This window comes from Microtus oregoni, unplaced genomic scaffold (genome assembly GCF_018167655.1).
Source record: "Microtus oregoni isolate MIOR12 unplaced genomic scaffold, Mior012 000000F_ref0000247, whole genome shotgun sequence".
Classification (NCBI taxonomy): Eukaryota; Metazoa; Chordata; class Mammalia; order Rodentia; family Cricetidae; genus Microtus; species Microtus oregoni.
This window is the reverse complement of record NW_024543059.1, coordinates 92,309,614-92,321,826: the sequence shown is the minus strand read 5'-3', so window position 1 is coordinate 92,321,826 and position 12,213 is coordinate 92,309,614. Positions and strand designations below refer to the sequence as shown.

Here is a 12,213-nt window from a genome sequence, read left to right as displayed (position 1 = left end):
TCCTGGAACTAGCTCTTGTAGACTAGGCTGGTCTTGAACTCACAGAGATCCACCCGCCTCTGCCTCCTGAGTGCTGGGATTAAAGGCGTGCGCCACCACCGCCCAGCACATTTCTACTCTTGTTCAAGGTATTGTACCTATACAACTCATTTAACAATGCAATGCAAATTTCTAGTCCTTGAAAATTATTTTATCAACTGTTTAAAATAATAAGGAAATGCAGGTTAGTAGTTAATCACCTATTATAATCAAACTAGTAGTTACATTAGGTATGTTTTCAAGGTCAAACAAAGTGACATATTAGATAGATAAGTCATCTTCAAACACTTCATAGATCTACAGAATATAGCATTTAAAATGTTTTAATATAATAGTTTTTTTTTTTTTATGACAATGAGACATGTCTGCTCCTGGCAGCACCAATCTACTTCAGAGAAGATAATGGGCATCAAAGAAACTCCACATGGAGTTTACTTTCTTTGTGGCAAAAATGAGATACTGGGCAAGAAAATGCCCCTGCCTCAACTGCTGACATATATACTAATTGAATAAGCAAAACACAAAAGAGAGTGACTGCCAAACATTGTCCAGACAAAGTGGCAGGGCAGCCCTTCAGAATATCCTGCTTCACAGAAAAGTCTGTTGCCTAATGTAGGCATTACACAATGCGCAAAAGTACTGGTAACCACTAAGTAAGCACACTGTATCTGTCAACTAAAATTATTTTAGAGCTAGGGCAGTGGTTCAGTAGATAAAGTATTTGCCACAAGAGTGAGGATCAGAGTCCGGATTCTCCAAATCCGCATAAAAACCGGTGTATGCACCTGTAATCCTGGATGTGTGTGTGTATGCAAATGGATAGTTAGGACAAAGTTCCTCATTCGGGGAGAGGATCTGCCTCAGAAAATGAAGCGGGGGTGGGGGGTGGGGTGGGGGGGTGGGATCACCCAGGAAGAACTAAAGCCAACCTCAGGCCTCCACAAGCATTTGCATGTGTGTCCCGGCACACCACCAAAGTGCCCATACTCTCATGAACACAATACACACACATACTAAAGGTTTTGTTGTTGTTTTGTCTTAGCTCAACATATTTAATTTGAGCCTGGGAATTGCAGAGAGGCAGCTGAAGATCATCCTCGGCTACAAACCAAGTTCACCAGCTTCACAAAGGGACGTTGCCTTAAGACAAAACATCCACCCTTAAGCCTCCAAACCCTACACACTCCATTCTAATTCACTATATATGGAGTGAGTCCCTGGATCCTGCAGCTTCTAAGTTTATGTTCTCTAACCGACACATTCCTCAGCAGAGGCTGAGCAGTGCATAGCGCCTTTTAGCCCTAGGTAGAAGGCTACTGATAACAAGCCCAGCTTAAACGCGGCTGGGGGGAGAGGGGGACGGACCCACGGCAGCAGAAAGAAAGGCCTCCATCTGCAAGCAGCGGCGGCTTGACGTCCGCTCTGGGTGCTTTCACACCCCGGGTCTCTGAACGTCAGCCCACGAGGCTGCAGATGTGAGCGGGGGTTGGGCAGCCGGGTCCTGGGGTCGGGCTCAGATCAGAATCGCCTCGGTAATCAGCGGCCGGGACAGACCCGGCCTCGTCTATCTGATCAATTCATCACTTCTGAGCGCCGGGCCCGCAGGACCGATCCCGAGACCTCGGGAACCTCGGCACTGCCACCGCCCAGGGGGGCCTCGCTGCACAGCGCCCCGCGGAGGGGGCTTCGCAGGAGGGCTGCTTTTCATTTCGGGACGGCCCGGCGGGGCTGGGGTCACGACCCGATCAAATAAGATCAAGGTGTAGGCGGGGGAGGGGCGCGGGGCGGACACACTCACTCGCCTCGCACACCCCAGGCGCGCACACACACTCCCACATCCACACTCGCACTCAGCCCACACGCGCCATGCACGAAACACCACACCACACTAAACTAGCTCCGTCCAGGACCCCGGCCACGCTCCCACTCGCGAGGAAGCGGAAGCTGCACTCTCTTTTAAACGCTCTGTCCTGTCTCAAAGGATTCTGGGAGGAGCCACAGAGTGGTCCGGCAGCGCCCTCAAATCAGCTTTTTACCCAGAGCACTCTCTTCTGCCTCCGTGTGGCTGGGAGGTCCCAGAACAGAGGGACCGATTTCCATAAACAGAATTGGGTTTAGAGGTATTTTGTTTACAAAAGTCTTAAGTAGCCCAATCTGGTGTCCTACTCAAGATCCTTCTGCTTCAGCTTCCTGGTGCTGCGATTACAAGCTGACAGAAAGGCCGACTTCTTTACAATGTACCAGTTTATATAAAATGTAAATGTTTATATCCTTGTCTAGTTTTTCTTTGTTTTTTTTTCTTTGACCCAAATTAAAAAGTATCCAATTTCGCCGGGCGGTGGTGGCGCACGCCTTTAATCCCAGCACTCGGGAGGCAGAGGCAGGCGGATCTCTGTGAGTTCGAGGCCAGCCTGGTCTACAAGAGCTAGTTCCGGGACCGGCACCAAAGCTACAGAGAAACCCTGTCTCGAAAAACCAAAAAAAAAAAAAAAAAAAAAAAAAAGTATCCAATTTCTAGCTATGAAAATGATCCAGTCGCAAACTTATATGTGAATGACCTTATTTTCCGTGGACTTAGCAACCCTAGATTATTACTAGCAAAAGCATCCTGCGAACACTCTTACAGGCGTGCTTTCTCGCTGACAATAAACATCATTTATCACATGTATTGGCAGAGGAGCGCAGTGTGTCATGGTGCACGTGTCGAGGTCAAAGGACAACTTGCAAAGAGTCGATTTTCTAACTTGTGAGTCCTGAAATCAAACTCAGCCTGACAGATTTGGTGAGCAGGCGCCCTAACCCACAGAACCACCTAGTAAGCCTATAAGTATCATTTATTCAAAGTCCTTAAAGAAACCGAGTATCTGTAAAATGGAGACATGTACGACCGAATAACCCTAGCTTCACTTATACAGTATCCTGGCTGCCCAAAACGATGCCCAGTGTCATATTGCTGAGCCTCCATTTACATTCAGTCCATTAAAATAGATCTTTGTGCGAGGCACAGTGGTGTATGTCTTTAACCCCAGCATGTGATTGGCAGAAGCAGGTCGAACCTCTGAGTTCAAGGCCAGTCTAGTCTACATACTAAGTTACAGGAAAGCCGGGGGTACATAGTCAGACCCAAATAAATAAAAATAAATCTGATTTTCCAATTCCACGAGTGAAATGACAGGTAGATTTGTCTCTCACCACAGAGAGCAGGTTAATATTTCATCCTCAGTCCTTTTTCAATAAGGGTGGGGTGTGTGGCAAAGTAGACGAATTTTAGCCGTTAGAAGAAAATTATTTCTGAAGCTGTAATTTGTACTTGTGCCAGTCCTTACTTGGCACTTTCAACAAACAGACATGGAGGAAAGTACCCAAAATACGCTCCAGAATCCCATTGCTCAGATATTTTCTAAGGCCTGGGTGGTTAACCCGGAAACCCTTTAGAATGGAATTCACCAATAATGGCATTGTCTCTAATCATGGGCCTGTTGGTTGAGTGTATTAGCGGAGCTACCTGCCTCATTTAGTAGACTTCATCTTTGACTTGCTATATTCCGCTCCCCCAGGAGAAAGCTTGGCCAACATATCTTCTGAACTCTATCAAGTCCCAGTAACCTTCACAAGGAACTCATCCGAGGACAGTATCACGCAGGTGAGCCAGCACGCCACGCTATGGGAAGAACCCAAGGAAGTGCTGAGCAGGTCAATAAACATACACAACAAATCAGACAACAGTCACAGGGGAAAAAAAAAAGTTTATTTTCAAGGACTGTGCCAACAATGGTGAATAAAAAATGGTATTTCAACTATAAAAAGGAGCTGATTTCATTTAATCCTGGTGCACAGGGTTCGTGGTAATGAACCTGAATCTGAGGCAATATTGCTACCCTCACACCTCCACCCCTAGAGGAACAATTTGTCAGTTTTTGAGAGCCATCAGCCTAGATAATAAGTACAGCAGGTTCCTATGTAGCTGCTTACACAAAGTCAAGAGTTAAGAAGTAAAACAGGCTATTTGCTTCTTCATGTACTTTTTGGAACATTCTGGTGAGAAAACATCTTAAAATCTACCAACTCAGGCATTTAGGCCAAGAGGACCCTTGAAGGAGACTCAGAATGAAAAGCTGTCTAAGAAATGAAGCCGCTCTACAGACCACAGCTGGAGACATCAGCCCTACTGGTGACAACAGGTCGCCAAAACCGAAGAAACTAGTGCTGAACCTGCCTCCCACGGGACACCCAACTCACAGGCGGGCTCTATCTCTCCAGACCCACCAGATTTCGTCTCTCCCCTGTGAACAGTCCTCAGGAATGACCACGGAAACAGCAATCGTTGCAATCCGCCCCGTGGACGAGTTCTTGGAGAGAGATGCTCACGCGTGCAGTGCTTTCTACTGCTACAATCACAGCACTCAGAGGCATCGAACCTAAGCTCCCAGCAGCCTTGTCCTGTAGCGTGTGCAGACCAGCGCTGGTCCTCAGGCTCTACCATGGACAGTTCAACTGGACCGCCTGTGTAGACCCTGCTGTATTAGCATTAATATTAGACCTACTTTAAGGTTGTTGTAGACTTTACAGCTAACAGCTGATTCTTTTGCAGGCATAAGGAGGAAGGGGCGGAGAAGTCTTCCCTTCAAATGTTGAGTCATCTAACATCATCTGCTCAGGAAAAGCCCTGAATACTCAGCTGGAAAGCTCCATTTTCCTTTACTCATTTTATTAATGGATTCTATGAGCTGTCCAATATGTTAATATCGGGACCCCTCTCATTTCGATTTCTCATGGTCTTATAGTAAAGACAACAGTGGACCACTGCAGTGTGAAGAAAACTGAGAGCTGGCAGGGAACAACTAAACACTGCTGTAACCCAGAATAAAGAAGCTTGTGTCTTTTATAACATGACAGAATTCCCAGCTATATAAGCTTTCATTACAGTAAATTCTTATACTAAATGAATTTACTAGTATATGAATTGTTATACTAATTTACTTATCTCTTCTACCAGAATTCCAAATATATTAATTAATTATTCATTCAATAGTTCCCTCCCCTGGCATTGGTATTTAAAACCAAGTAACAGTACTTAGCACTATGTAATTTAAAAAACTTTAGAAAATAGCAAGAGTTGGTTCAGTTTCTGCTATCAGTTGGTCAAGTGGAGTCATCTTTGGGAACACTAGTAAGCAGCAAATGCTTCCTGGTCTCAGTCACTGCTTCTAGTCTCCAACTCTAGAACCCTGGATTGCACATACGCTCAGATTTTCTTGGGAAAACCCTCAAGCTACAAGCACATGGCAATCTGCGCTCTCTACACTGAAATTCATGCTCTCTTCAGCTCATTTCAAACCATTTCCTGGCCTTTCATAACTCCTATTTCTCACCCAGTCCCACCCTCCCTCCCCAATTCACGAGATCCAAATTAGCCAATAAAAAAGTCAAGCCTTAAAAATTATCTTCTGGCACACACCTTTAATACCAGCACTCAGGAGACAGAGGTAGGCAGATCTCTGTGAGTTTGAGGCCAGCCTGGTCTACATTGAGAGCTTGACGACAGCCAGGGCTATGCAAGGACCCAGTTTCAAAAAAAAAGAAAAAAAAAAAGTCTCCCCTTCCAGGAAGTCTGAATACAGTCTGTATCCTTATATCCTTCCCTGATGAGTCTCAGTTCTAATGAGACCGAAGAGCAAAATAGATGACCAGTTTACGGTTTTTTTTTTTTTTTTTTTTTTTTAGTGTTGGGAATCAAACCCAGGACCCTGACAATGCTAAACAAATGTTCTACCATTGAACTCCAGGTTTTTTTAAGCAGAAGGTACATAATCATATATCCAAGGGGTGTGATTTATCTGGAGATATATACTTGCTGCTGAGGGCTGATTAACAGAGAAATCAAGAAAAGTTGGCTTTCTGGAGTCCCCTGGAGCAAAAATAATGTTCGTGACCATGAGTTCCCCCACATATGGCAGACAGATGCTGCAGTGTCATCTTAGGGACACTGGTGATTCTAGCTGAACTCTCCTACACTGGTCCAGGTTTCCGGCAAGTTCTTCATCTTTATCCCCTTGGTTGGCAGTTCACGAATGGGATACTTGGGAATTCATTTGATAAACAGGACGTAAAAGGCCATTACAATGCAGGCAATTGCAACAGCAGCATGCAGTCGGGTCCCAATCACAGCAGCTAGAAGACAGAAGTACAGAGATGTTACATGCTGCTCCTCACAAAACCCTTGCTTCCAAAGCCATGTTCTGAAACCTCTAAAGAGAACCAAAGTTTCCAGAGTCTTGGAATGTTCTTAAATGATATATTATGCTCTAGGCTCTACATGATTGCTTATCCCCTTGATCCTTCTTATTTTTTGAGATGGAATCTCACTATGTAGCCCTGGCTGGCGTCGAATTTATAGGTAGAACAAGAATGTCTTTGAACAGCCGGGCATGGTGGCGCACGCCTTAAATCCCAGCACTCAGGAGACAGAGGCAGGCGGATCTCTGTGAGTTCGAGACCAGCCTGGTCTATAGTTCCATGACAGGCTCCAAAGCCACAGAGAAAGCCTGTCTCGAATCCCCCCTCCAAAAAAAAAAAAAAAAAAAAAGAATGTCTTTGAACACATAGGAAACTACCTGCTTGTCTGCCTCGGTCCCAAATACTGGGATTAAAGATGTGTGCTGCCATGCCTGGCCTCCCATTCCTTTTTGAGTCAAAAGTTCATTATGCAGCCGGGCGGTGGTGCCCACACCTTTAATCCCAGCACTCGGGAGGCAGAGGCAGGCGCATCTCTGTGAGCTGGAGGCCATCCTGGTCTATAAGAGACAGGACAGGCTCCAAAGCTACAGAGAAACCCTGTCTCGAAAAAACAAAAACAAAAAACAAAACAAACAACAACAACAACAACAAAAAGTTCAGTATGCAATGTAGGCTGGATTTGAACTCTTGAGTGCTAGGATTACCGGTATGTAGAACCATGCCTGTCCCTATTTTACCCTATTTTGAAAACATAGTTCCGTAGGATTCCTGATGAAGGTACTCAAAATAACAAAGTTAATATATGTATATTATTTGAGCTAAAAGGTAAGGTTCCAATGTGTTCTGCTAAAAAAAAAATCAGTGGATAGGCTGGAGATGTTGGCTCAGTGGTTAAGAGCACCTGTTGTTCTTTCAAAGGGCCTGGGTTCGACTCCCAGCACCTATAGGGAGGCTTACCACTTCCTCAGGCACCAGGCATGCATGTGATACACAGACATACATGCAGGCAAAGTATTCATCTGAATAAAATAAATCTAAAAAAAAATTTTTAAAGTGATGGAAAAATATTCTTCCTGCTAGGAGGAATTTCAGCCCAGCCTAAAATTATATAACTTGTAACATATCCCCACCTCACCCCAGAACACAGAATATTACTCTGTTGCTCACACAGGCTTCTTGGCCTTCCAAGTAACTGGGACTATAAGCATGTACCACACTTGGCACTGTAGACTTTTACTTAATCCTAGAATACCAAAACTACCTAAACAGTAAAATAAACAACTATGCCTTAAGTAACAACAAATTTAAATTCCTCTTCCCTCAAATGCAGAAATGACTATTTTATATTATTAACAGATGGGCAGAGCACTTTCCACACAAGCATGAGGACCTGAGTTAAAACCCCAGAAGCCACAGAAAGCTGGCCAGAGTCACACATATCTGTACTCTCAGTACTTCCGGGAAACTCCTAGAGGCTCACAGGCTGGCTAGCCAGGTGTGCAGAGCAGCAAACACACACCCACAACACATCATGCTAAAGACGAACGTAAACATAACCATGGCCATGTGCTTTCTAGTTTACAGAACCTCGCCGTCAAGAAATCTTTCTTCTGTCGGGCGGTGGTGGCGTACGCCTTTAATCTCAGCACTTGGGAGGCAGAGGCAGGTGGATCTCTGTGAGTTCGAGACCAGCCTGGTCTACAAGAGCTAGTTCCAGGACAGGCTCCAAAACCACAGAGAAACCCTGTCTCGAAAAACCAAAAAAAAAAAAAAAAAAAAAAAAGAAAAGAAATCTTTCTTCTCTCTGTGTCCAGATAAAACCTTACCTTTGTAAAACACACCCCAAACTCCCTTCTTCTCTGAGAGCAGCCAGGTTTTGAGACGAGGTACTTTCTTGAAGTAGGCACAGGTGCAAACAAAGAGCAAACCAAACACCAGAATCCCGTCCAAGGAGTACACTGTCACATGAAGAAGAAGAAAAGGTCTTTGGTGCTGCTCTCTCTGGCTTGGGGGAGGGGAGCCTGCCCAGAGCTCAGTGCTGAGGTCACCTCAACAGCAGTGCCAACACTCAACAGGAAGGGTCCGACACCTAGCAACTTCCCCAACTTGCTTGTAAACAGCCTCTTTTTACCACTTTACTGCCCCATCCTCAGGACAAATGGAAAACGGGTGTATTTGTGCAGACACTTGGGAGTAACTGGTGCTTATACGAGATTTTAAGGATCTTGAGAGTCTGAGCATAAAGATTTACATATGTTCTTGGTATAAATCACTCATCTGATGAAGGAAAGTTCAATCTTAAGCCAAGTTTTTCGGATCTGCATCTTTCGATAAAGCATGTGAAGGCAGACCATAAAGCTTAGTGGAAATTCCAAGCATTCGACTTCATATGGCTACACTTTTGCTATACTCATTTGATACTTCAAGCATGAGTCACCATTTACAAATCAGATTCCTGCCAGAACAAAACATGTGCATAAGGGGAAAAAAGATAAGAAAATTTGACATCCAAAAAGTGCATCCACAATGAGGCACTGCCGTGATACTGGCATTAGCCAAGCTCAGCCTAAGCTACAGAGGGAGACCGTGTCCTACAGATGTGTAGGCAGGGCTGACCTTAAACCAGGCTCTGTCCGCTTCCCTCTCGCCAATGCCAGGCTTCAAGGCATGCCACATACATCATGCAAAGTCCAGAATCAAAAACAACCACAACAAAAATGTGTTCGATGCTTAGACACCATGGCAAGCTCTTAGCTCTGTTTCATGTGTTATATAGGTAAGCAAAACGAATTACATAAAGGTAAATTCTATCCACTACACCAGAATGTGTTTCCTAGTTCACATTATGTCTTCCTCTGGGTGATATTCCTTTTCTAACTCTGTGTACTGTGGTAAGACTGACTACCCAGAAAGCTTCTAATGGATATTACATCCAACCAGTGTCTGCCAGCTCCTCCCAGTTCTGGACCACACTGTCTTCCTCTAGGGAAACTATCACAGCTAGTTCCAGAACATCAATACACTCACAGTTGTCATGGACACCTTGATATGCTGCTCTTTTGCTCCTGTAAGTTCTTCTAGGCAATGCCAAAATTCACAAGGACGTGACATTTGAGTCTTCCCGTGTTAAGTCTATAAAAGTCTATGAGAAATGCTTTCTGAGCCCCTCCAATTATTTTTTTAAAAAAAGCTATTTCACTTCCTTTCCTGCAAGACTGGCTATAAAGGTCTTAATTCCTCCTCTAGAACTTGGAAGGCATGACTATAAAATCGTTTGAAGCAGCCTGGAAAAGTTAAGTGAGCTAAACGGGGGGGGGGGGGGGGGGGGCGCAAGTCCTCCATCAGTAACAAAAGGCGGCTTCTAAATCCACCCTTTGCAACATAAGCCAGAAGCTCCAGATGGAACCACCCAGCTAGGACTTGAAAGCCAAACAAGTGACGGCTTTTTGTCATAAAAACAAACATGCAAAAAAGTTTGGGGATTGTCTACATTCACCTCCCCCGTAAAGTGTGGGGGGGGGGGTTGATACCATTTCTACGTCCTCTCAACCAGCCTACTGTCCGAAAATATGAGACTTTAGGGAACCTGATGATACCCTCTGTTCCCTGGGGACTAACAGCACTAATTCTATGGTGACCGACCTCCCCAGTGGCCAGAACCAACTTCTAGGAAAGAAAAGAGAGAAATGATAACCAAAAAGTCAGATGTGGGCACTAGGCAGTGCTGGGGAACACTGATGGAAGTGAGAAGAGGGAACCTGCGAGAAGCATCCCAGACAGGAGTTAGGGGCTCCCCAAGGCCCAGGGGGGCTGGGCTGGGAGGGGGCGGGGGGAACGGCCACGTCAGTCTAGCCCCGCCCGCCACGTTTGTCCCCCGTCATCTACCGCCACCCTCCGCTCCGGCCTCCAGCTCTCACCGTTCGTCATGGCGGTAGGGCCCGGCCGGGATGAGGGTCTGGGTTCAGCAGTAGCGGCGGCGAAGGCGGGGGCTCCCGGCTCCCACTTTGACACTTCCCGATCCGGGCCTGGGTGACGGAGACGAGCCGTAGTACGCAAGCGCAAGGGCCGAGAGAAGAACGCCGAACTCAATCAGACATAACTAGCAGATAGTCGAGCTAAGGACCCTCCTTTCCTAGTGTCGGCGTCCCTGCCTAGCGTGAGACGGGCGTGGCCGGCGAGGCTTCCTTTGTGGTCATGGCAACCATCGGTCTGCAGCTTGCGTCTGTTCGGCTAGACTGACTGGACAGTTCCGTGTGTTTGAAAAATAAAGGCTGGCCGGGCGGTGGTGGCGCACGCCTTTAATCCTAGCACTCGGGAGGCAGAGGCAGGCGGATCTCTGTGAGTTCGAGACCAGCCTGGTCTACAAGAGCTAGTTCCAGGACAGGCTCCAAAACCACAGAGAAACCCTGTCTCGAAAAACCAAAAAAAAAAAAAAAAAAAAGAAAGAAAGAAAAATAAAGGCTGGAGGATTTCCTCTGTGGCTGCTGCTTTGTGTGTGTTTATGAGTGTGCGAGCAATATAGCCTGCCTACAATCCGGGGAGAGCAACTATGCTCTCTCTCCATCACGGAGTATGCTAGAGTATGTTCTCCGCCACGTATCTTCTTGAGAACAAGACTTTCAGGACCAAGTGATTCCTGACCAAGAAACAAAAGAAAACCATCCCTTTTCTTCCAAGACATGTAGGTGACAACTGGTGATGAAATCAGGTACAGTTTCACGCGGGCACCAGAAAGCAGGCTGGTGGCTCACGTCTGTAGACTACGGCAGGGTCACTTCATCTTACCATAGCAAGCTGGAAACAGCACCGCTGTCAGGAGGGTGGGCCTATCTTCTTGTTTGTTGTTTTGCTTCCATGCTCTACAGTAGTACTATGTTTGTAATACCTGAAATCCAACGAGAAAGTATGAGGGCAAAGAGGGACTCAGCAGATACTCAGGCTTCTGGGACTGCCTTTGCTGGGTGGCTTCTCCTGGCGAAAATCTAGCCAAACCGCGTCTGAATTTTGTAAACGAAATAAGGAACTTCACAACAAAAGCCCCACAGTTCACTCCGTTGTCAGAAGCATTCAGGCGATTTCCTGTTTATTAGGATGGGCTTTTCCTTTCCTTAAACTATCAGGATAGTTTCCTTTATCTCCTGCATTTAAGTCACGCTGGGGTCACCTCAGGCACTTTATTCAGAAATCTGCCCTGTCACGGCTTCTCTGAGGATATTTTGACAAGATGATGAAAGGCATCCGTCTAATGATGGAGTGGGTACCAGAGACAAAGCTGTGGGTTCTACTTTGTAAGCCGGAGCCTTTAATTACAGACAATTCAGTCTGTTTTATTAGAGTCTGGGTGAAAGTGATGCACTAAATCATGAGACTGGTTGTCAAAAAAACCTGAGAATTCTGCTCATTCCTGCTACAGTGCCATCTGCTGGCTGTCAACTGTCTGGTTACCGAGAGGAAAACTCAGGTTTGAAATGGAGAGACTGGAGAGGAGGGGGAAACCATCACCAGCAACCACAGATGTAACAAAGTTTAATGTAGGAAAGACTCTTGAGAAAACATACTTAAATTAAGAAATCGGGGCTGGAGAGATGGTTCAGTGGTTAAGAGCATTGCCTGCTCTTCCAAAGGTCCTGAGTTCAATTCCTGGCAACCACATGGTGGCTCACAACCATCTGTAATGAGGTCTGGTGCCCTCTTCTGGCCTGCAGACATACACACAGACAGAATATTGTATACATAACAAATAAATATTTAAAAAAAGAAATTACAGCATCAAAAAATAAAAGATACGTAGGAAAAACTAAGCTAAGTCAGACAATCACTCAGATTACATATGTGTAGGCATACACCCAGGGCATTCCAGAAACTAAAACAGGACTGTCGAGGTGGCTAAGAGCATTTGTTCCTCTTGCTAAAGACCTGAGTTAGGTTCACAATTGT

The 12,213-nt window shown here is 45.7% G+C and overlaps 1 protein-coding gene and 1 non-coding gene across 2 annotated transcripts; both read right to left on the bottom strand.

Annotated features, from left to right (window-relative positions):
* Window positions 1–1,552: 1,552 nt before the first annotated feature.
* LOC121455066 lies at window positions 1,553–1,974 on the bottom strand. The gene has a single exon (XR_005975422.1).
* Window positions 1,975–5,442: 3,468 nt separating this feature from the next.
* Tmem167b (transmembrane protein 167B) lies at window positions 5,443–10,351 on the bottom strand. Its single transcript, XM_041655253.1, has 3 exons — window positions 10,194–10,351; window positions 8,103–8,234; window positions 5,443–6,210 (listed from the first exon to the last, which is right to left on the bottom strand). Exons 1-3 carry the CDS (start codon window positions 10,201–10,203, stop codon window positions 6,128–6,130), a joined length of 225 nt encoding a protein of 74 aa, XP_041511187.1. The 5' UTR covers window positions 10,204–10,351; the 3' UTR covers window positions 5,443–6,127.
* Between the last annotated feature and the right edge of the window lie 1,862 nt (window positions 10,352–12,213).

What these genes read in the sequence shown, in the direction of transcription:
- Tmem167b (XM_041655253.1), bottom strand. An exon ending in TTGGGGTGTGTTTTACAAAG is followed by an intron (nt 6,211 to 8,102) that starts GTAAGGTTTTAT and finishes TCTGTCTTCTAG; the next exon opens with CTGCTGTGATTGGGACCCGA.